Raw genomic sequence first — 24,091 nt, 5'->3', positions numbered from 1 at the left:
CCCGGCCAGCACCACTGGCGGGGGAGGCTGCCCCCAAACGACACAAGTATGGATATGGTATAGTAGTTATATTCCTGTATATAGGAGCAGTATTATAGTAGTTATATTCTTGTATATAGGAGCAGTATTATAGTAGTTATATTCTTGTGTATAGGAGCAGTATTATAGTAGTTATATTCTTGTATAGAGGAGCAGTATTATAGTAGTTATATTCCTGTATATAGGAGCAGTATTATAGTAGTTATAGTTTTGTACATAGGAGATAGTAATGTGGTAGTTCTTTTCTTGTCTGTAGTGAGCATATTAATTCATGTCTTGTTCATGTAGGTCAGTGTTAAAGTTTATGAGGAATGTTTATTGTACTATTTATGTTAATATCTATTTGGATAGAAATTGCACTTTACTGCTATAGAAATCTGAAGCATTAGAAGGTGTGAGGCACAAGGCGGACATTCTTCCCACTATGGAATCTACATAAATTGCTTGGTGAATAATGAAACCCCTTTCTATAAGAAACATGTTCATTTTAATACACAGTGACAGCTTTAAAGGTGGTTAAAGGCAATGACTGTAAAATCTGACAAGGATTTTCTGTCTCTCTAGAGAGAACCCTTGAAGTGATGGACTCTTGGGACCTGTCCCTTTGGTGTGTAAATAAATTTGCACAAGTCTTCTTGGTTTCAGCTTGGCCAGGCTCCCTCTCATCCAGTTTCCGATACTCTAAGAGATTGGTACCTTCTTTGTTTGGTCCTTTTCTAAGCATGAAATCACTCTCAGATGTTACAAGTGGAGGATAATGACTAACAGAGCAGAGAGTTAGAGGTGCGTTCCCATCAAACACATCTACTTTGGGCACTGCAGGAAGAACATAGAAGGGTCATGCTAGGATAAGAAGACGGCATTGTCTTGGCCGGTTACTCAAGCCTGTGACAAACTGATCTTCTGGGATGAAATAAAAGGGTTCACTTCCAAGCAACGTGAATTCATTAGGAGTTCCGTGAGGGTAAAGGCTTTGAGGCACGCACATACCAAAATAGGACTCTATATGGCCGCCAGCGGAGAAAGCCTCTCATGCTTTTGTGGTCCAAATTTTCCACAGCAGCAGATGTTTAGTTTATGATAAATTTCTACCTAGCGTGACCACTTTGTTTTATATTATAAATTTTACAATTTAGCTAAATTTTCTAAACAATAAAATATAAAACATTTAATTTGCAGCCACCACTAGGGGGAGCTCAGGAGCGTACTGCATACAGCATTTACATTAAACTCAATAATAAATCTGTATACAATAAGATGTAAGAGATGAGCTCTGCAGGCAAAGCGAGGATGGATTATATGATCTGGGAAAAATCTGAAGGTGTGCCTTTTTGGTAGAGTGAAACAGTGTCTCAGTGGTAAGCACATGCATTGCTGGGGGCCTGAGTTCAAATCCCTCCACGGATAACATGTGCAAGGAGTTTGTATAATCTCCTTGTGTTTTTGTGGGTTTCTTCCAGGTCCCCTTCACCCGTCGGTTTTTTTTCATAAGGGTGTCCTTGCCGGAAAATACCTTAATAAAATATAGGACATATATTTGTCCAGAACTCCAGCACGGACACCCCATAGAACCCTCTGGGGACATCTAGAATTCCAGACAGCTCCGGATGAGCATCTGGAATCTGTCCAAAATTCTGGATGCATCGCATGACAGTCGTGGCAGCATCAGCACCTCGGCAAGTGCCCTTTAACTGTAAGCAATTCTAATCAGGAGCACATACAGTTAAATGTGATTGACTAGGCCGGGAGCCATTGGCGTTCACTCCTGTGGCAGTTGATCTGCCAGGCGGCAACAGCGTCTGAGTGTCCAGTCACCTGACAGGCCACTCAGCCAATTAAAGGCCGCTGCGTCCTGTCATGTGATTGGCTGAGTCAGTTGACAGGACACTCAAGACGCTGCTGCTGCGGAGCACAGGAGAGAAGACTGGGAGCGGGGAGAGGTAAGGTGTGAGATGTTTGGGCAAGGGCTGCATGGACATTGCTAACAATTTCCATGCAGCTCGATTATCAGGCCGTCTAATAGGTCCAGAAAACAAGTGCTGATGTAGCAGATAGGCGTTCATTTACTAAAATGATCGGGCCGTAGTCGGCCTGTGTAATAGGACCCTTAATTGTTTGGCATGCAGCATTATCCCCCCCCCCCATATCATATGTAATCTGCCATGGCGGCAGCACAGATGTGAACACGGCCTTAAATACTTTGCTCTGCATGAAAAGATCCGTCATTTTGAAGTTCTCCACATCAATGTGTGTTTGTTGTCAGATGAGCGGCTACAAAGCGTTTGTGGCAAGTGACAGATATTTCACTTTGTATCTTGTTCACTCAATTACAGAACATCAGCGGCTCCACAAGTGATAGCACAAAATGGATTTTCCCTTCATGTCCGGAGGCTGAATGTGCAGGACGGAAAACCAGGAGACATCATGTATTATTTACTGCCTGACAGGAGAGGAGACCAAGGGCCGAGCAATAGTCATCCCTGTGTCTGGTGTTATACAGGAGGCAATGAGGTGGGCTTCTCCGAGACCGTATCACACGTCATGGGATTAGATACAGTGCTCAGCAGGCAGTATCACACACGATAGGATTAGATACAGGGCTCAGCACGCAGTATCACACATGATAGGATGAGATACAGTGCTCAGCACGCAGTATCACACATGATAGGATTAGATACAGTGCTCAGCATGCAGTATCACCCATGATAGCATTAGATACAGTGTTTAGCATGCAGTATCACACATGATGGGATTAGATACAGTGTTCAGCACGCAGTATCACTCATGAAAGGCTTAGATACACTGGCTCAACAGGTAGGATCACTAATAATGTTTGGATACACTGGCTTTGAAGTCAGTATTACATGATGGACAGTTTAGATATACTGGCTCAACAGATAGTATCACTTGATAGGATTAGATACACTGGTCTAACAGGCAGTATCACAGGTAACAGGCTGAGAAACACTGGCTCAGAAGACTAAGCTCCGTATTACACAGGATGATTATCGTTCGAAAAATCGTTAGATCGTTTGGATTTAAACGATAATCGTTTCGTGTAATAGCAGACAATGATTAAACGACGAACTAGAAATCGTTGGTCATTTGATACAATTTTGACCTATTTTTATCGTTTGATCGTTCGTAAATCGTCCGCACATCGTTCGGTGTAATAAGATGTCATAGCTGAAGTGTACGCAATAGCGATGACAAAACGGCTGCAAGAACGATCATAAGTAACGATCATTGTTCCGTGTAATTGGACGAACGATTTAAGGTCGTTTGCCATAGAGGTCTTTTGAGATCGTTTATCGTTAGTCGTAAAAAAAAAAAAATCGCTTGGTGTAATAGTACCCCAATCCTATCACGTGATACTATCTCTTAAGTCCATCATGTACTATTGTCTTCTGAGCCAGTGTATCTAAGCCCATTATGTGTGATACTGTTTGTTGAGCCTGTGCATCTAAGCCCATCATGTAATACTGTCTTCTGAGCCAGTGTATCTAAGCCCATCATGTGTGAGTCTTCCTGTTAGAAGACAATCCTAACAGGCGATATCACACATGATGGGCTTAGATACACTGGCTTAGAAGACAGTATTACATGATGGGCTTAGATACAACAACTCAACAGGCAGTACCATATGATAGGATTAGATACAGTTCTCAGCACACATGAAAAACTTAAACTATATCACACATGAAAGGCTTGGATACACTGACTTAATAGGCAGTATCACATATGAAATGATTGAATATATTTGCTTAGCAGACTGTAATACGCTTAGATACAGTAAATGAACTGACACAGGATAGGCTAGCATAAACCACCTTAATAGACAGTATCATACATGATAGGCTTAGATACCTTGGTTCATCAGAGAGTGCATATATGAAACAAACAGTATCACACAAGACAGGCTTAGATACATCTCAGGAGACATTGTCTTGATACACTAGCTCAGCTGAGACAAGGCTTGGATACACTACCCCAGTTAACATTTTCACACAGTATCGATATATCGTTCCGTCTAAACGCTAATCGTTACGAAAACACATTGTTCATTTGAAATCGTTAATCGTGCGATCGAATTATCGCTCCGTATAAGTACCATTAGATACATGGGCTCAGCTATGCTAAGCTTAGATATACTAACTCAGCTCACAGTATCCCACAAGACAGGCTTAGATACGTTAGCTGCGGTACCAAACTGTCTCTAAAGATCTCTAGCGTTCCCATTATACCTGGACAGAGGCTTTCCAGGCATGATGGGGATTGTAGCTGGGGGGCTGCCTGTTCCCCATCCCTGCTACAGATTAGTCTTATACTGCTATCTACATATACAGTAATAATGTAGAATGAGCAGGCCGTCGTGGTCTGACATCCTATTACACTAATGGCGTTGGCATGCTTGCCGTATAATCAGACATTATGGGTTGTCCACACAATCTTGCTCGCCAGACATTCCTATGGGAACGGACGCATAGTTGCCAAATTACCATGTATAATTTATGACCCGGGGCCCTCATCTTAAAGGGACCTTCCTTTGTTCTCAATCATAGAGCAGATCCGCAGCCCGGACAGGAATACGAATAAATTATTTAGTTATAAGAAGAGTCGTGAAGGCACTTGGACCATATGGAGCTTGTGGTGGAACCTAACCACATGGAGCTGATTCCAGGGTTTCTCCGGCGTTCCTCCTCCCGCCCTGGGCCCACACACTGGTCATCTGTGGAGGAAGGATCCGCTCTGGGGTTTCACTCTCTAGTACAGAAAACCTCCGATACCCATCCATCCCACCTGAAGCATTCCTCCATGTTACCACTGTCTCCATTCCCACCTACATGTCTATCCAGCCCTTTCATGATGAGGCCAAACACCAGCTAGAACATGGATTGGCTTCTGTGGGAGGAAAACCCTGGTGAAAGCTAAAAATACCATCGGCCTATGTTACCCTCTCGCTTCCTACTAGACAAAGGAATTTTTACTGATTAACCCTTTGAGGACCAGGCCCAAAATGATCCAGTGGACGGCGCCAATTTTCATTTTTACGCTTTTCGCCTCCCCTTCTAAGAGCTCTAGCACTTTCACTTTTCTATCTACAGGGCTATGTGAGGGCTTGTTTTTTTCAGGACTAGGTGAGCTATGTAATGGCGCCTTTCATTCTACCATAACATGTATGACGGAATCCCCAAATATATTATTTATGAAGATATAAATTGATGAAATTGGAAAAAAGAATGCAATATGGTAACTTTTGGGTGTTCCTGTGTCTGCGTAATGCACTATATGGTAACAGCGATGTGATAACATTATTCTATAGGTCAGTCCAAACACAACCATATGTAGGTTTACACAGATTTTCTAATATATATGTTTTTTAATGAAATCCTTTTGTTTTTTTGCAATTAATTATTAAAGGAGAAGTCCGGTCAAAAGTATTTTTTAATATGTTATTACTTAGTCATAAGTCATTACCATTGACTTCTATATATAGTGCGCCCCTGCTGGACACTCTATTGAATCAATGGATGTGTACTGTATGTAAAAATGTTATGTACAGTACGTTTTGATTGAATACATTTATGGAATACTTTGGGGAGCAAGTGTCCTTGCTCCCAAAAGTATTCCATAAATGTATTCAATGAATACATTTGGAGGGCACCGAGCAGGGAGGGAGAGAGGTGCCTGTGCATCTACCTCCCCCCTCCCTTCCTGCTAGGTGCTGGGCACATATACACAGTACTAAGTGAATGTATAGCAAAGGGAAACTTCAGCTCACCCTTTTGGCAATTGGTGGTTGTAGTATAGTGCAGTTCCCCGGGAGACAGGAGCACGTGGAAAATGTTGCGGGCCGTCACCCGTGTGAATTGTGTAAAAAAAAAAACGCATATACTTTTTAAGGAGCTGTGGATACACAGTACTACTACTACTCCCATCCTCTGCTCATAGTATGAGCAGAGGATGGGGGAGTAGTACCTGTGCTATCCCCATTACACCGCCGCCGCACAGCTGATCATCACAAGGGCTTCATCATGCCCCCTCCTCCGCTCCCCCTTCACCCAGCTTCCAATTTCTAACTGATAAAGCCCTTGTGATGAGCAGCTGTGCGGCAGCCGCATAATGGGGATAGCACAGGTACTACTCCCCCATCCTCTGATCATACTATGAGCAGAGGATGGGAGGAGTAGTACTGTGTATATGTGCCCAGCACCGAGCAGTGAGGGAGGGGGGAGGTAGATGCACAGGCACCTCTCTCCCTCCCTGCTCGGTGCCCTCCAAATGTATTCATTGAATACATTTATGGGATACTTTAGGGAGCAAGGACATTTGCTCCCCAAAGTATTCCATAAATGTATTCAATCAAAACGTACTGTACATAACATTTTTAAATACACATCCATTGATTCAATAGAGTGTCCAGCAGGGGTGCACTATATATAGAAGTCAATGGTACTCATTGACTTCTATATACAGTGTGCCCCTGCTGGACACTCCATAGGAATTACACCCTTCGTCGTGACATCACGGTTTCTGAGAGAATTCTAACACTCCATGATCTAATAAATTTAGGGAAATAGCAGTATATGTGCATTTCCCATAACTAATGTACATTAGAAATTTTTATCTAACTTTCCATAAGTAAAGTAATAACATATTAAAAAATACTTTCGGCCAAACTTCTCCTTTAATAAAACGGCCCTATTGTGACTCCTATAATGGTTTTAGTTTTTCACCTATGGGGCTGTATGGGGTGTAATTTTTTGCGCCATGATTTCTATTTTTTATTAATATCATATTTGTGTAGATCAGACATTTTGGTCACTTTTTATAATTATATATATATATATATATATATATATATATATATATATATATATATATATATATATAATGTAACAAAAAATCAGTAATCCTGCTGCTTTTTTCACTCTTTTAGTTTATGCCATTCACCATATGGAATGGTGATTGTTATATTTAAATAGATCGGACAATTATGCACGCTACAGTATAAAAAATGTATAACACTTGCTAGATCGGCGTTCGTTTACCGGGCCTATTACACGGCCCAATAAGCGTTTAGAGAGGGCTGCAGGGACATCATTACCGATGTCCTTGCAGCCCTTGTTTAAACACCATACTTTACCTAAACATGTTGCAGAGCTTCTCCTGTGCTCCTTCTTCCTCCCGGTCCCGCGCGCAGCAGCAGCTTCGGCGCTGGCCAGTGATTGGCTGAGCGGTCTGTAAGCTAAGACAGGCCGCACTGAAGCTGCTGCTGCGCGCAGGACTGGATGGAAGAAGGAGCGCCGGAGAAGACATGCAACATGCTTAGGTAAAGTATGGTGCTAGTGAAATCGTCGGTCGCCGGCTGCGCATCGCTATCCACGCAGCGATGCGCGGTCGGTGCCTGATGATTTTAGGTTTGAACTTAAATAAACCATCAGCCGATGACACGATCATCATCTGATCGCTGTCTCTATTCCACGGAGCGATAATCGGCCGAATCGGGACGATTCGCCGATTGTCGCTCCATGCAATAGTCCCCTTAGTCTGCATTGACTGTCCTCCTCATAGGACGCACTTATCCGCTCTACAATGAAGCCATTAGCAATCATGATGTAGATAAATGATTTCTCTACAATATTGTCCCTGAACCTATTAATTCCTAGTGACAGTTTCACTTTAAACAGAGATCAGGGATGTAGCGCTCCCGATCAATGATCCGTAACTGTCCCGGGAGATTTCCCCTCTACAGGTTAGTAAATTACTGTCTCATTGTTTCTGGACCTCACAGCAGATGTTCAATAAATGTCATTAGTAATACGGTGTCCTCTCCTAGGGCCGAATGTCAATGCTTAATCTATATCAGGGCGGCAATGAGAGGGTTAAAAAGGGGCGATCTGTGGCTTCCCTGTTGTATGGAAGACTCTAGAAGAATCCTAAAAGGAAAACTTTAGCATGAACAATCAAAGTTCCAGAAATCCATGATCCAGCTGCAGGTCCAGGCGCCATGTTTCTTCCTGTTGGCACGTATTGATGAGCACAGATCTGGTGTAATTGCTGGCCATGTAGTACTGTGCTCTGCCGGGATGTTCGAGGATGAGGTAGAATACTTTAGAAGAAGAAAAATAAGAAGAATGAGAAGAAAACCTGTGCCCGTGTATTGACCTTTGACTTTGTCTTCACACCACCTTATGCCAACTAGACTCGGCTGAACCTTTCAAATGGGTGACACAAGCGGAATGCTGAGGGTTCCCTGTTGACACCCGTGCTATGAGACAGAGTTCCTAGGCTTACTGCAACTTTGCTCTGTCCGGATCAGTTCCTGGCTCTTTGGCTGTATGGTGGATACTGTCCTTCACTGTTACTTCTCTTTGTCCATGGCATGGGTTGAGATTGTCTCTGGCTTGTCCTCTCCTAAGAGGCTTTAACACTGCATAGTGCTTTGTGTAGGTACTTGTAAGAAAGTTGGAAACAGAGTGCTGTCTTGCGTTCTTCCCATGCGGGGTACTAGCTAAGGGTGGGTTCATACTGAGGAATTCTCACGGATAATATCCGTGGAATTCAGTCGGCTGTACACACGCACGGCCGCGCGCCTTTCCGCCGGCTCCATAGAATGGCGGATAGCGGAATATGTCGGCCCATAGAATGGTGTCTATGGAGCCGGCGGAAAGGCGCGCGGCCGTGCACCCGGACATTCTGCGGAATTCCGCAGAGTTTATCTGCGAGAATTCCTCAGTATGAACCCACCCTAAGACTGACTGGTAGGTACGGGGACCTGGCAGAGGGCCAGGGCCCAAATAGGATCACTGTGGAGAGCTATCTGGCCCGTGTCCTTCCTCCACAATGTCCAGAACGAAAGAGTCCTATGCTCCTCCTCTACCCATATGACTTACTTCCTCTTCAGCGTGTATAGTGCGCTGTGAGTGGGTGAAGAGTGCAATAGAAGAAAGAGAGAAGATGATAGGTAGAAAGAAAGCAGATCTCCTACTGGTCTACAGATTCAGGGGACACACAAAAACAATAACCCTTTACAATCCTTCAGCTGTGCGCCTTTCATACACATATACATAATAAAGCGACATCTAGTGGCGAACTTTAATACCGTTTCATCGCCAAAATAACACAATAAGTACAGACTTTTTCAAAGTCTGTACAACTGCAACACCCCTAGTGGGACATCACATTTGTAACAAGGTTGGGGTCAGAAATGGAGGTCTGACTACAGATACCAGGCAGATGAAACAATGGGCAAAGCAAGAACATGGTCAGAACAATGCAGAGGTCCAGGAAAGGAGTTCAGAATACAAGAACCAGGTAAGTGAACCAATGGATGAGGAAGCAGCATGGTCAGGAGCAATGCAGAAGTCAAAGCCAGGAGTCGGGCTACAGAAACCAGGTAACGAAACAGGTGAGGAAGAGTCATGATCAAACAAGGCTGAGGTCCAGAGTTAGAAGTCTGATAACAATTGCCAGGCCGATGAAACCAATGGATGAAACTGAAGCTTGGTAAGTAGACATGAGCGCAACTCAAGCAAGCTGGACTCCTGTCGTGATCTTTTGGTCCTAGGGCTGCATCCAATGTCTCCAGCCACCGGTATTACAATAATGAACGATCGGACTTTAGCATGCACAAGGTTGTTCTCATCTCTAATAGTCAGCAAAAAGAGTCTGGAGTAAGACACCTTGATGAACCTTTGGGTGAAGCTTGAACATGGTTAGGAACAAGGCTGAGCTTAGTATCAGAAATCAGGCAACAGATACCAGGCATAACGTCAACCAGGAGGGTGGTCAAGGCTGAAGTCACATCCAGGCATAAGACTCCCACTTGAGACAAGAGTTATAGGACATCTAGTGATGACCAGGGTCACAATTGAGAACCTTGAGCTAATGGCACACTAAGGTCCCAAAATCCAATTTGGCAAAACAGGTCCATGTCCCCTTTAATGGCATTACAAAAATCTGCCGACACTGGAAATTGCTGGTGGCCGGTTCTGCTTAAATTAGTTGTGTTCTCTGTAGCGTTACCGAATCAGAGGTGGTGCCAGGAGTCCCATTGTTCCAGTGCTGGAGATATTTTCTATTGTCCTCTATCTATACAATATGCATTGGAAGTGTTGAAAGTTTTTTAGTGCTGCCGGAAGCATGAGGTATAGTTTATTAGGACTCTCAAGCTGTATATTTCTACTATCCCTGGTGCAAAGTAATTGAAAGCTCATATTTCAAGGTAGCCGTGAAGCGTGCCACTGATTAGCTTTCAGAATGTGCTCACTATCACCATGATTAAGTAATGCGAGCAGGCCGGGCATATTGTACCATCTCTAGGCTTATTGTATCACAGGCTGCCAAGCTCCCCTGGCGGTGTGACAGAAAGCCAATAAAGAACACCGCCAGCAAAATAGCTAACAGATGTCACGCACCGAGCTTCGTAAATATTTTACGATGGCAGTGAAGTGCATTGTGGAAAAGTAAAAATAAAAAAGCAAAAGTGAAATTCAATAGGTGACAGAAGACAGGGATGATTGTTATGTAATAAGTTTTGTACTAAAACAATGGAAACACAGTACAATAGGTAAGACTGCTGAGCGGCTGCTTTATGAAGGCTACTAGTTGTCTGCACATTATGTTCTGTGTGACTATCTGACTGGAATTCCTATCATTCTGCCCCCTAAAAAAGAATATAACTACCATAATACTGCTCCTATATACAAGAATACAACTACTATAATACTGCTCCCTATATACAAGACTATAACTACTATAATACTCCTCCTTTATACAAGAATAAAACTACTTTAATACTGCCCCTATATACAAGAATATAACTACTATAATACTGCTCCTATATACAAGAATATAACTATTATAATACTTCTCCTACATACAAGAATATAACTACTATAATACTGCCCCTATATACAAGAATATAACTACTATAATACTGCTCCTATATACAGGAATATAACTACTATTATACTGCTCCCTATATAAGAATATAACTACTATAATACTGCTCCTATATACAAGAATATAACTACTATAATACTGCTCCTATATACAGGAATATAACTACTATAACGGTACTACATGGGGCAGTATGGCTTGATCAATTCACATACAGAATTCTGATGTTTTTTATGCAGCCGAGAGGTACTAGTGTCAGCCATAGGTGTGAGGTGCAGCACTCTTTTTCTTCCCTGAACCATAACTACTATAATACTGCTCCAGCACGGCTTCGTCCTCCCCCCCCCCCAGGCTATGTACCGCTTATGAGAAAATAAAGACTATTCTACGTGGTGAGTTCACCATCTTTTCCTCATATTTTCTATTCAACACTGTATTGCCCTAACGGGAGCACCCCACAAAGTAATTTACGTGCTATATCCTGTCCAGTGTACTGCTATATTGTATAGCGTGAATTGCAGTGGTGCCGACAGAACTCTTGTTTGCTACTATAACTACTATAATACTGCTCCTATATACAGGGATATAACTACTATAATACTGCTCCTATATACAGGGATATAACTACTATAATACTGCTCCTATATACAGGAATATAACTACTATAATACTGCTCCTATATACAAGAATATAACTACTATAATACTGCTCCTATATACAAGAATATACTATAATACTGCTCCTATATACAAGAATATAACTACTATAATACTGCTCCTATATACAAGAATATAACTACTATAATACTGCTCCTATATACAGGGATATAACTACTATAATACTGCTCCTATATACAAGAATATAACTACTATAATACTGTCCCTATATACAAGAATATAACTACTATAATACTGCTCCTATATACAAGAATATAACTACTATAATACTGCTCCTATATACAGGACTATAACTACTATAATACTGCCCCTATATACAGAAATATAACTACTATAATGCTACCTGTGGATCCTGGAATAAACTGAGCTGTCTTTGCTATCGGGTGAGTGCTGATTTATCTACTCTACACATAACTACTATAATACTGTCATTCTCCATCCTTATGCTCCCTCAGTAGAATGTCTACCTCCGGCTATCTGAAGACCATTTAACTTTTTTAGCCCGGGTGCGCAGTGCTCGGGGGTTTAACAATTTAGATTTCATTTTCTCATGTAAGCGTGAGACGTATATGAAAATAAACCTATTCGGAGTTGCTGCCTGAGGACGGCACTTCACATATTGCCTTTGGTTTGTTTGTATTAGCCCTGTGTTAGTATTTCACTTTACATGGTTATTTTCTAGTTTCTCAGCAGGGACGTCTTTCCGTGAATCCCCTGCCCACTCGCAGGATGGTCTCCCTGGAGAGATAAGAAAACCTTTAAGACTGGACTTTCTGTAGAGTTACTTGCAGGACGCTGGTTATTTTTGGACAGGACGGTTTATTTTCTGAGTAAGTAGATCTGTTATGAAAATAAATGTCTCCCGTCTCAGTCGTCAGCGGGCGGCTGTCTTGCAGCTGGGTCACCTCACATCCCTCTATTGGAAAACCTTCAATCTACCATCTTGCCATGGTCTCCCATCATCCAGTTGGCTAATGGACTCCATATTTTAAGACTAAAGGGGAGATTTATCAAACATGGTGTAAAGTGAAACTGGCTCAGTCGCCCCTAGCAACCAATCAGATTCCACCTTTCATTTTCCAAAGAGTCTGTGAGGAATGAAAAGTGGAATCTGATTGGTTGCTAGGGGCAACTGAGCCAGTTTCACTTTACACCATGTTTGATAAATCTCTCTCTAAAAGTCTAATGTTTCTCCTTGAGGAGAGTATCATGAAGTTGTGTGAAGACCTATAGGCCGTTCATGCACCACTGGGCATTCTGGGAAGAAGGATATGCAAATCAGTTCTCCGATGCTTTCTCTTAAAGGAGAGGAGGTGATTAAAAAAAAAAAACAACCAGCAGGGGTAAGGGGGAACATAATCAACAATCATTACTTACCTCACCTCGTACCTCTCCAGCGCTGGCTTGCTGATCCGGGACCCCCGCTGGACTACAGGATCTTTTTCTGCTCAAAAATCAGGACCTGGTTGATGGACTGCCCACTCAGCCAGTCAGTGACTGGGGCGGGACAGTGACTGGGGACATCCATCAGGTGGGTGGGTATTTACCTCTAAGTCGAGACGACATCAGAACTTAGGGGGTAAATCCCTTCCGGTCGGGGTTCTGGAGCCTGTGATGGTGCGCTTGTCAGTCCAAAACAGGATGCTGACTGGTTGCAGTGAGGCTTATCATCGTGGGACCTGAGGGGTGATATTTTTACTTGGGGAGAGTGTCATAAAGAGGAGAAAGAGCGTCATTTAGAGGAGAAACAAGAAGAGACATTACCCCTTTAATTCTACGGTGATAGGCCTCTCTGCAGCTTTATTCCTAACTGGGACTGCAGGAAGATAAAGTCTGGACTCCGGCGAAGAACCTAATCATCCTGGTGAATTCTTTGGTCCTATCTAAAGACATCTTAAACAATCCTAAGAAAATTCCCTCTGTGAAAGGAGCATTGTCCAAAGTACAGAGAGAAAAGTGTACAAATACCTCTTTGCTTTCCTGGGACCTGCACAGACTTCAGGCCAGGTCCAGGGCATTACGGCTTCCATGTCATGTTTTCCATAAAGACCTGCATCTTACAATGAACACTGCAGCTTAAAGGGAATCTGTCACTAGTTTTATGCCGCCTTAAATGAGGGCAACATAAACTAGTGACAGAAATGCTGAACAGATCAGTGTATTACTTACATCATTCTATTTAGCTGTTCTCCTAATATGCAGGAGAATGGGCTTCCCGCTGTGCCACTCCCTCCACCCTCCAGATGTTGATTGACAGCTGTATGCCTATATACGGTATAAGTAGACAACGGCCAATCAGCAGCCAGTTGACTAAGTGTGCTGGTGCTCATGAATATCCAGGACTACTGGGCTCATGCAGATAATGGAGAGGACTACTTATTGCCCATGTTATTCAGGAGGAGATCTCCAAATCAGCTTCACAGAACAATATAAGTGACACATCATCGTGTTCAGCTTCTCTGTCACTAGTTTATGCTATGCTTAGATAGGACACCATAAACCTACTGACAGAGTCTGTTTAAGTTTTGTGAGTACTTCACTACTTCACATTTCACCCCTGTGAAGATCCCTGTTTTGAAATATTTCAGGGTTGTTCCTTACATCAGTCCATGTCTAGAAGAGATTCTGAAATCCTGCACTGCATTACTACTAAGAACAGGGGGCCTCCTCACTTTTCAATCTGCTGCAAAGAGTTTAACTTCCAAGTTTCACCCGTAAAGAACTGTTCCGTTCTTCCATTAACCTGACTATTACTTCCACCCATGCACCCCTCTGAACTGTGCAAAGGCCAGAGATTCGGCTTTCCACTGGTGTCACAGTTACCACTTACATTCCAGGTGGGTACCGCACATAACCAGGAGGCAGACCAGACCGGCCCACAGAGGACACCGGCCCATCTGGCATTTGCCGAATTGCCACTGGGGAATCTGGGGCCCACCAATGAAGAACCAACGAGAAACAACATGTCAGTCAGTGTTTGTGTAGGTTCTAAAGTTTTGGGCCCACCAGAGGATCCTCCGGTCCTACGTTGGGCCAGTCCAGCCATGTCAACAGCCCATTCTACCTGATATGACCTCATCCTCAGCACTCCCTATATATCCTAAATAGACAAAATCCTAAAAAAAAACCATAAAACTATTATAGGAATTTGGACTTAGTCTCTTCCAGCTGCCCGATGCTTTATTTTGTCTATAAGTGATAGCGATCGCCTCCGCCTCTGCTCCTGCCAATCACCCGTGATTGTTTGACTCCATGTTTTACTACGTATTAACCTGTATTTGATTGTTATCTGAGAGCAAACTTTACTTAGCAGGAGTTTCACTCTCATAGGCGATAGCAATGAATGTCATGTTAGTCGGAGATTTCTGCAGCGATTAGTTCCTTATGATGATTAGAGACAGATGTGCCGGACAATATGGCAGCCGGCCCCGGCCACTATAACCTTTATTTCAGGCGCGCGGCTTATTTTATAAAGTTTTTTAGAGTCCATTTCCTATGTTTTAAAGAAGACTGGTATGGAACGCTGTAAAATCTGCATGGAGAGTAGAGCGTAGTGAGCAATGCCAGGAGCCAGTGGTGAAAATTTCTAGAGGAATTGTTTAGGCCGGAGACAGAAGTGCAATGTTAAAGGGGTTATCCAGTAACAATAGTTTTCATACAAGCAACTGGTTTCAGAACGTTATCTAGATTTGTAATTTAGTTCTATTTAAAAATCTCAAGTCTTCCCATACTTATCAGCTGCTGTATGTCCTGGAGGAAGTGATGTATTCTCTACAGTCTGACACAGTGCTCTCTGCTGCCACCTCTGTCAATGTCAGGAACTGTCCATAGCAGCAGCAGATCCCCATAGAAAACCGCTCCCGGACATAGACAGATGTGGCAGCAGAGAGCACTGTGTCAGACTGCAAAGAATACACTACTTCCTGCAGGACATACAGCAGCTGATAAGTACTGGAAGACTTGAGATTTTTAAATAGAAAAAATTACATTTCCATATAACTTTTTAAAACCAGTTGATTCAAGGATTGTGCAATTGTGCGGATTTCACCCTGCGAATTTGCAGCGAAATCTGCTGTGGATCCATTGCCATGTATTTTCTATGAGAAGACATGCTCATCTGGCTGCGAGTATGTAAGTTAACCCCTCGCCGGCTGGAGCATACATCACAGTGACAGAGCGCACCCATCCTCCCGCCCGCACAGACCACTAAAAGGAGATCTCACGAGTCGTGCAGGCTGAATCAAGCTCCCCTCCAGTGTGCTCAGCCCTGTGCTGCTGCTGCCGGACACGGCTCTCTCCTCCTAGGTAGCGTCTCTGAACGCTGATAGACCGCTCAGGTCTCGGCTGGATGTCCCGCACAGCCAATCAGTGCGCTGACCCACATTGACCCACACCTGATTGGCTGAGTGGGACAGGCAGACACCGGGACCCCCGAAGCAAGCCGAAGCGGTGTACAGCGTCCAGACCCGCTAGCTAGAAGGAGAGAGCCGTGTCCGGCAGCAGCAGCACAGGGCTGAGCACACCATTATGTGTGAAGCTACCCTTAAACTGTAATAAAAAATTGACAGCCATTGATGAAGGTAAAAAAAGTGCAATGCTATGATACTGGTATGTGCCTGATCCCCACTGTAATCCCATCTGGGATGGTACGACTACCCCGCAGCCAATCCATCATCCTAAGTTTCGCCTATAAAGAAGAGACGGTTGTGTTCCCTGAGGGGCGGTGAACATGGGGGCCTGACCCATAATTGGAGGACAGGAAACTCCACGTACAGCTGCTCAAACTTTACAGCTCCTCTCTCCATAGATGCATTGTACTGCGCTCAGGGAAGCGGAATGACACCCCCCCCCCCCCCCCCCACCCCCGGCATTATTCTGGGAAGACGTGGCCAAAACATCGCAGCAATAAATTACTTTTTTTAAAGCCTTTTATAAGTTAAGAACAACGTACCAGACTAAAGGGTTAAAATAAGCCGAAAAATTCAATATTTTCTAGACGCATTTGTGGCACGACAGGTTTCTACTGCCTTCTGTGTTAAAGGGGTTGTTCACCAAAAATGGTTTTCCTTAAAATTAACTGGTGCCAGAAAGTGACAAAGATTTGTAATTCACTTCTATTAAAACAAACAAACTGGTCTTCCAGTACTTATCAGCTGCTGTATGTCCTGCAGGAAGTGGTTATGCTTTCCAATCTAAAACAGTGCTCTCTGCTGCCACCTCTGTCCAAGTCAGGAACTGTCCAGAGCAGGAGAGGTTTTCTATGGGGATTTGCTCCTGCTCTGGACAGTTCCTAACATGGACAGACGTGGCAGCAGAGAGCACTGTGCCAGACTGGGAAGAATACACCACTTCAGCACTTATCGGCACTAGTTTGCCGGGACCCCTTAACATGTACAGTCATGGCCAAAAGTTTTGAGAATGACACAAATCTTCTATTTTCCCATGATCTGCTGCCCTCTGGTTTTTATGTGTGTTTGTCAGATGTTTTTATCACATACAGAAATATAATTGCAATCATATTATGAGTTGAGATGAGCGAACCGGGTTCGGGTTCGAGTTGATTCGAACCCGAACGTTCGGTATTTGATTAGCTGGGGCTGCTGAAGTTGTATAAAGCTCTAAGGTTGTTTGGAAAACATGGATACAGCCAACGACTATATCCATGTTCTCCACATAGCCTTAGGGTTTTATCCACTTCAGCAGCCCCCGCTAATCAAATGCCGAAGGTTCGGTTCGGATCGACTCGAGCATGCTCCAGGTTCGCTCATCTCTAATTATGAGTAACAGAAGCTTATATTGACAGTTAGAATGAGTTAATGCAGCAAGTCAATATTTGCAGTGTTGACCCTTCTTCTTCAGGACCTCTGCAATTCTCCCTGGCTGCTCTCAATCAACTTCTGGACCAAATCCTGACTGATAGCCGTCCATTCTTGCACAATTAATGCTTGCATTTTGTCAGTATTTGTTGGTTTTTGTTTGTCCACCCGTCTCTTGATGATTGACCACAAGTTCTCAATCGGATTAAGATCTGGGGAGTTTCCAGGCCATGGACCCAAAATCTCTATGTTTTGTTCCCTGAGACACTTTATGCTTTATGGCAAGGTGCTCCATAATGCTGGAAAAGGCATTGTTGAGCACCAAACTGCTCTTGGACGGTTGGGAGAAGTTGCTCTCGGAGGACATTCTGGTACCAATCTTTATTCATGGCTGTGTTTTTAGGCAAGACTGTGAAAGAGCCGATTCCCTTGGCTGAGAAGCAACCCCACACATGAATGGTTTCAGGATGCCGGTTACAGTTGGCATGAGACAAGACTGGTGGTAGCGTTCACCTCGTCTTCTCCGAATAAGCTGCTTTCCAGATGTCCCAAACAATCGGAAAGGGGATTCATCAGAGAAAATGACTTTCCCCCAGTCCTCAGCAGTCCACTACCTGTGCCTTTTTAGCAGAATATCAGTCTGTCCCTAATGTTTTTTCCTGGAGAGAAGTGGCTTCTTTGCTGCCCTCCTTGAGACCAGGCCTTACTTTAAGAGTCTCCGCCTCACAGTGCGTGCAGATGCACTCACACCTGCCTGCTGCCATTCCTGCGCAAGCTCTGCACTGCTGGTAGCCCGATCCCGCAGCTAAAACACTTTTAAGAGACGGTCCTGGCGCTTGCTGGTCTTTCTTGGGCGCCCTGGAGCCTTTTTGGCAACAATAGAACCAGGGCCGTTTCTAGGTAATTTTGACTACAGGGTGAATCCTGCTAAAAGCGCCCCCCCCCCCCCCCCCCCCAAAAAAAAAAAAAAAAAAAACAACAAAAAAAACAGTTCAGTGACTCACAGGCGACGTCTTCTTTGATCTGAGGCATCACTTTCCCTTTTCCTCTCCATCTGGCCCAGTCCACCATGATGATTTCTTGCAGCAACAATTCATCTCTTGTGAACCTGCCAGACAAACATCTTAGGTTCCGCACTTTTACAACTTCCACTTCTTTTGTGTCTTGTGCAGTAAAGTAAGGTATGTGAGTTGCCGCCTGTATGTAGGATCCCCTGATGTGCCTCCATATAGTAATAATCCCTCTCCCCCCCCCCATAGTATTAATCCTCCCTGTGCTCCCCCCATAGTAATAATCCCCCATGGTTTGTTCACATATAGTAATAAACCCACCTGTGCAGTCCCCATAGTAATACCCCCCGTGCCCTTCCCCCATAGTAATAATCCCCCCCTGTGCTCTTCCCCCATAGTAATAAGCCCCCCCTTGTGCTCCCCCCCATAGTAATAAGCCTCCCTGTGCTCCCCCACCCATAGTAATAAGCCCCCTGTGCTCCCCCACCCATAGTAATAAGCCCCCCTGTGCTCCCCCACCCATAGTAATAAGCCCCCCTGTGCTCCCCCACCCATAGTAGTAAGCCCCCCTGTGCTCCCCCAGCCATAGTAGTAAGCCCCCCTGTGCTCCCCCACCCATAGTAATAAGCCTCCCCTGTGCTCCCCTACTCATAGTAGTAAGCCCCCCTGTGCTACCCCACCCATAATAGTAAGCCCCCCTGTGCTCCCCCACCCATAGTAATAAGCCCCCCTGTGCTCCCCCATAGTAATAAGCCCCCCTGTGCTCCCCCACCCATAGTAATAAGCCCCCCTGTGCTCCCCCACCCATAGTAATAAGCCCACCTGTGCTCCCCCACCCATAGTAATAAGCCCTCCTTTGCTCCCCCCCATAGTAGTAACCCCCCCTGTGCCCCCCCACCAATAGTAATAAGCCCCCCCCCCCCGCCGGGGGTGCGCGCAGCTCAGTGGAGCCACCAGCGCCCCCTAGCTGTCGGCGCCCCGTGCGGTCGCCCGGCCCGCCCGCCTCTAGAAACGGCCCTGAATGGAACCTCTGTCCTTGAAGTTCTTGATGATGCGATTGTTGACTGGGGTGCAATCTTTCTAGCCGCAATACTCTTCCCTGTGAGGCCATTTTTGTGTAGTGCAATGATGACTGCACATGTTTCTTTAGAGATAACCATGGTTAACAGAAGAGAAACAATGATGCCAAGCACCAGCCTCCTTTTAAAGTGTCCAGTGGTGTCATTCTTACTTAATCATGACAGATTGATCTCCAGCCCTGTTCTCATCAACACCCACACCTGTGTTAATGGAGCAATCACTGAAACAATGTTAGCTGGTCCTTTTAAGGCAGGGCTGCAATGATGTTGAAATGTGTTTTGGGGGATAAAGTTCATTTTCTAGGCAAATATTGACTTTGCAAGTAATTGCTGTTAGGCTGATCACTCTTTATAACATTCTGGAGTATACGCAAATTGCCATTTTAAAAACTGAAGCAGTAGACTTTGCAAAAATTAATATATTTGTATCATTCAACATGACTGTTTAGAACAGGAGTTCAGACAGGACTAAGGGGTAAGATTTAGGTTATAGTAACCCCCCTCTTGTCTCCAAACCCTATAGTACCTATATGGGCCTGATGTATAGTTTTTCCCCTGGAACTGCATCAAATATAGGGAGTAGGGGACCTGCGGCCGTACCAGACTATTGTGAAGTTATTGCCAATTTCTTTTTATTGTTTTCATCTAAAAATTCTAATAGGGTTTTTTTTAATATCACAATTCTGGAAGGTTCCTGACCTCTCCGTGCACTCACATAAATCCATCACGTCAGGTACCACATTTTCCCCTGATTAGTTTTTAATATAGTTTTCACGCCATCTATTTTAACCCCTTAAAATTTATAAATCTGATTTTTTTTTTCCAAGAAAAGTAATTTTTACGTGTTGATCTCTTACTTTGGACTTTTCACCCTCATAATGATGTAGAGATGAAAATGGGGATAAAGTAGTGAAAATTCTTTGTACAAGTTATATTATGGCCAGTACACACAGGACAGCTTATGCTGTAACTTAACTTAAAGGGGTACTCCAGCTAAAATCTTTTCTTTAAAATCAACTAGTGGCAGAAAGTTATACAGATTTGTAATGTACTTCTGTTTAAAAATCTCCAGTCTTCCAGTACTTATCAGCTGCTGTATGTCCTTCAGGGAGTGGTGTATTCTTTCCAGTCTGACACTGTGCTCTCTGCTGCCACCTCTGTCCATGTCAGGAACTGTCCAGACCTCTAGCAATTCCCCATAGAAAACCTCTCCTGCTCTGGACAGTTCCTGTCTCGGACAGAGATTGCAGCAGAGAGCACTGTATCAGACTGGAGATAATACACCACTTCCTGCAGGACATACAGCAGCTGATAAGTATTGAAAGACTGGACATTTTTCAATAGAAGTAAATTACAAATTTGTATTTTTATTGAGACTGGAACTTTTCAATAATGTTGTTTTAAAGTGAGTTTAAATAAATTTTTCCATATAATCTGTTCTGTGTACATATTTGTGGCCATAATATAACTTGTATATAGTATTTTTTTTTCTAATAAGAACTATTATTTTTTATATATTACTCTTGTACTAATGTTTATCACTCTAGTGTCCCCTTCATTTACTCAGACACAGTGCCATACCTATAGTTGTGGTTATATCTGGTATTGCAGCCCGGTCCAAGTCAAGCAAAGAAGTGAGATCAAGACGTTCTTGTGAAATGCTGATGCCAATAAGTATATTTTTGCATCTCTCGAGAGAAAGTGACATCTGATGAATGGATGATGGTAGTTAACACTGAAGTTTTTTTTTTTTCTTTAGCCTTGGATAAGAATTCATCCTCCTGTTTATGGACGGACCCTGGACTGTTTTTACAGGTGGCACCAGTAGGCAGATATTGGCTCAGATCTGGGAGGGTATTTTTTGACTATCTGGTTAGACGGGATCTCCCACGTACCTTGTCATTTGCTCTGTTAATAACCAGGGGCGACGGCGCTGACTCAGCCCAGGCTTTTCCGTTCCACATTGAGGGAAATGTAGAAAACTCAGCAGAACTCACCAGAGATATGGTCTTTACTGCTGTAAAAAACATAAAATAAAAGGAAGCTTTAAAATAGATCTTAGGTGTTTTCCAACCTGTGGCTGTCTAGCTGTTAGTTTACCTCAACTCCAATCATGCCCGGACAGCTCACAGTAAAAAATTGCTAAATTGTGTTTTTGTCCATTATAGATTTTTTTTTGTCAATACATTATATGGTAAAACAAAGGGTACCATGTTAAGTATAAAAAATCCTGAAAAAATAAGCCCCCATTGGGCCCTGTCAATGGGAAAATAAATAGGTGAAAAAGTGAAAATACAATATCTCCTGATCTCCCATACACATGGACACTCAGATAACAGCTATATCTCCTGATCCCCCATACACATGGACACTCCGATGACAGCTATATCTCCTGCTCCCTCATACACATGGACACTCAGATGACAGCTATATCTCCTGATCCCCCATACACATGGACACTCAGATGACAGCTATATCTCCTGATCCCCCATACACATGGACACTCAGATGACAGCTATATCTCCTGATCCCCCATACACATGGACACTCAGATGCCAGCTATATCTCCTGATCCCTCATACACATGGACACTCAGATGACAGCTATATCTCCTGATCCCCCATACACATGGACACTCAGATGACAGCTATATCTCCTGCTCCCTCATACACATGGACACTCAGATGACAGCTATATCTCCTGATCCCCGGTACACATGGACACTCAGATGACAGCTATATCTCCTGATCCCCCATACACATGGACACTCAGATGACAGCTATATCTCCTGCTCCCTCATACACATGGACACTAAGATGACAGCTATATCTCCTGCTCCCTCATACACATGGACACTCAGATGACAGCTATATCTCCTGCTCCCTCATACACATGGACACTAAGATGATAGCTATATCTCCTGCTCCCTCATACACATGGACACTCAGATAACAGCTATATCTCCTGATCCCCCATACACATGGACACTCAGATGACAGCTATATCTTCTGATCCCCCATACACATGGACACTCAGATGACAGCTATATCTCCTGATCTCCCATACACATGGACACTCAGATGATAGCTATATCTCCTGCTCCCTCATACACATGGACACTCAGATGACAGCTATATCTCCTGATCCCCCATACACATGGACACTCAGATGACAGCTATATCTCCTGATCCCCCATACACATGGACACTCAGATGATAGCTATATCTCCTGCTCCCTCATACACATGGACACTCAGATGACAGCTATATCTCCTGATCCCCCATACACATGGACACTCAGATGACAGCTATATCTCCTGCTCCCTCATACACATGGACACTCAGATGACAGCTATATCTCATGCTCCCTCATACACATGGACACTCAGATGACAGCTATATCTCATGATCCCCCATACACATGGATACTCAGCTTATGGCAATATCTTCTGCTCCCTCATACACATGAAAGTTGAGTTAATATACTCGTAAATGCTTGGATGACAGCTTTATCTCCTAATCCCCCATACCCATGAACACTTGACTGACAGCTATATCTCCTGATCCCCCATACCCATTAACACTTGACTGACATCTATATCTCCTGATCCCCCATACCCTTGACCACTTGGCTGACAGCTATCTCTTCTGATCCCCCCCCCCCATACCTATGAACAATTTGTGACATCTATATCTCCTGATCCCCCATACCCATGAACGCTTGGCTGACATCTATATCTCCTGATCCCCCATACTCTTGACCGCTTGGCTGACATCTATATCTCCTGGTTACCCATAAACACCTGGCTGACAGCTATATCTTCTGACCCCCCCCCCCCATACCCATGAACAATTGTCTAACATCTATATCTTCTGATCCCCCCCATACCCATGAAGAATTGGCTGACATCTATATCTCCTGATCCCCCATACCCATAAACACTTGGCTGACAGCTATATCTCCTGATCCCCCCCCCCCCCATACCCATGAACAATTGTCTAACATCTATATCTTCTGATCCCCCCCATACCCATGAAGGATTGGCTGACATCTATATCTCCTGATCCCCCGTACACATGGACACTCAGATGACAGCTATATCTCCTGATCCCCCGTACACATGGACACTCAGATGACAGCTATATCTCCTGATCCCCCCCATACACATGAACACTTGGCTGACCGAGATATCTCCTGATCCCCCCCATACCCATGAACACTTGGCTGACACAATATCTCCTGATCCCCCATTCACATTAAAAGGGGATGAACTGGTTTTAATCACATAGGTGATAAATGATAAATGGGTGGGAGTCCGACCTCTGGGACCACCCCTGATCACTAGCATGGGAGACCCTGGTCAAGCATGGGGGCGGTTACAAAAACAAGTGAGAGTATTGGAAGGAAACCTAAAGCTTTGCTGATAGCTGTCAATGGTTTCCAATGTGTAGCAGATAACCTCCTGTCCTATATTGGAGGGCTGCCATGGATGAGCTTGGTGTCTCTAAAACAATGGTAAAAGGCCAAAATAAGGAGCTTTTCCAATCAATTGCTAAAAAAAAATC

General features: G+C 43.9%; 1 protein-coding gene across 4 annotated transcripts in view; it reads right to left on the bottom strand.

The window, feature by feature from the left end:
• COX10 (cytochrome c oxidase assembly factor heme A:farnesyltransferase COX10) overlaps positions 1-24,091 on the bottom strand; it is a 343,376-nt gene that overhangs the window by 204,366 nt on the left and 114,919 nt on the right. For 2 of the 4 annotated variants that reach the window (XM_069953299.1, XM_069953300.1), the window contains exon 3: positions 21,422-21,543. The exons of 1 other annotated variant lie outside the window; for it this stretch is intronic. In XM_069953299.1, coding sequence (XP_069809400.1) covers positions 21,422-21,490 — 69 coding nt within the window. In that variant the 5' untranslated portion in view covers positions 21,491-21,543. Of the gene's footprint in view, positions 1-21,421; positions 21,544-24,091 lie in introns of those variants that run through there. One more of the 4 variants, XM_069953303.1, reaches the window with a different exon arrangement.

The sequence above is a fragment of the Dendropsophus ebraccatus genome, chromosome 14 (genome assembly GCF_027789765.1).
Source record: "Dendropsophus ebraccatus isolate aDenEbr1 chromosome 14, aDenEbr1.pat, whole genome shotgun sequence".
Classification (NCBI taxonomy): Eukaryota; Metazoa; Chordata; class Amphibia; order Anura; family Hylidae; genus Dendropsophus; species Dendropsophus ebraccatus.
The sequence above is the reverse complement of the archived record's forward strand: the minus strand, read 5'-3'. Positions and strand labels throughout refer to the sequence as shown.